Raw genomic sequence first — 606 nt, 5'->3', positions numbered from 1 at the left:
GCCCTCGAGGCCGCGGAGAGCGAGGGGCTGGGGCTGGGCTGCCCGTCCCCCTGCAAGCGGCTGGACGAGGAGCTGAAACGGAACCTGGAGACGCTGCCCTCCTTCTCCTCGGACGAGGAAGACTCCGTGGCCAAGAACCGGGACCTGCAGGAGAGCATCTCGTCGGCCATCTCCGCCCTCGATGACCCGCCCCTGGTTGGGCCCAAGGACACCTCCACTCCGGACGGGCCTCCCTTGGCTACTGAGGCTCCGGTCCCAGGGCCGCCCCCTCTCCCAGGGCTCCCCAGTGCCAGCAGCAATGGCACGCCTGGTGAGCTCTGCGAAGCGGGTCTGGGGGCGGGGCAGGGGGTTCCAACCCTGGGGACGGTTATGTGGGTGACACGCTGTTTAAGGGACACCGTGGTAGGTGATGGAGATTTGCATGTTGATGGAGGTGACCCTCTGCTGAGGGCAAACAAATGCTTTGAGAAAGGGGTGTTGTGCTTTTCTAATCTGCCCCCAGGTGCTAAGTGGACCGGCAGGGGCCCCAAGGTGGGCGCTGGAGAATGCTGGGGGACAGGGCAGGTTAGAAGTGGCGGGGACAGCTGGGAACGGGGTACTCGGTGA

At 65.3% G+C, this 606-nt stretch overlaps 1 protein-coding gene across 1 annotated transcript in view; it reads left to right on the top strand.

Moving 5' to 3' along the window:
* PRR12 (proline rich 12) overlaps positions 1-606 on the top strand; it is a 44225-nt gene that overhangs the window by 7048 nt on the left and 36571 nt on the right. The window contains 1 exon segment of the mRNA XM_015565449.1: positions 2-310. Coding sequence (XP_015420935.1) covers positions 2-310 — 309 coding nt within the window.

This window comes from Myotis davidii, unplaced genomic scaffold (assembly GCF_000327345.1).
Source record: "Myotis davidii unplaced genomic scaffold, ASM32734v1 scaffold2100, whole genome shotgun sequence".
In the NCBI taxonomy this organism is placed as follows: Eukaryota; Metazoa; Chordata; class Mammalia; order Chiroptera; family Vespertilionidae; genus Myotis; species Myotis davidii.
The sequence above is the reverse complement of the archived record's forward strand: the minus strand, read 5'-3'. Positions and strand labels throughout refer to the sequence as shown.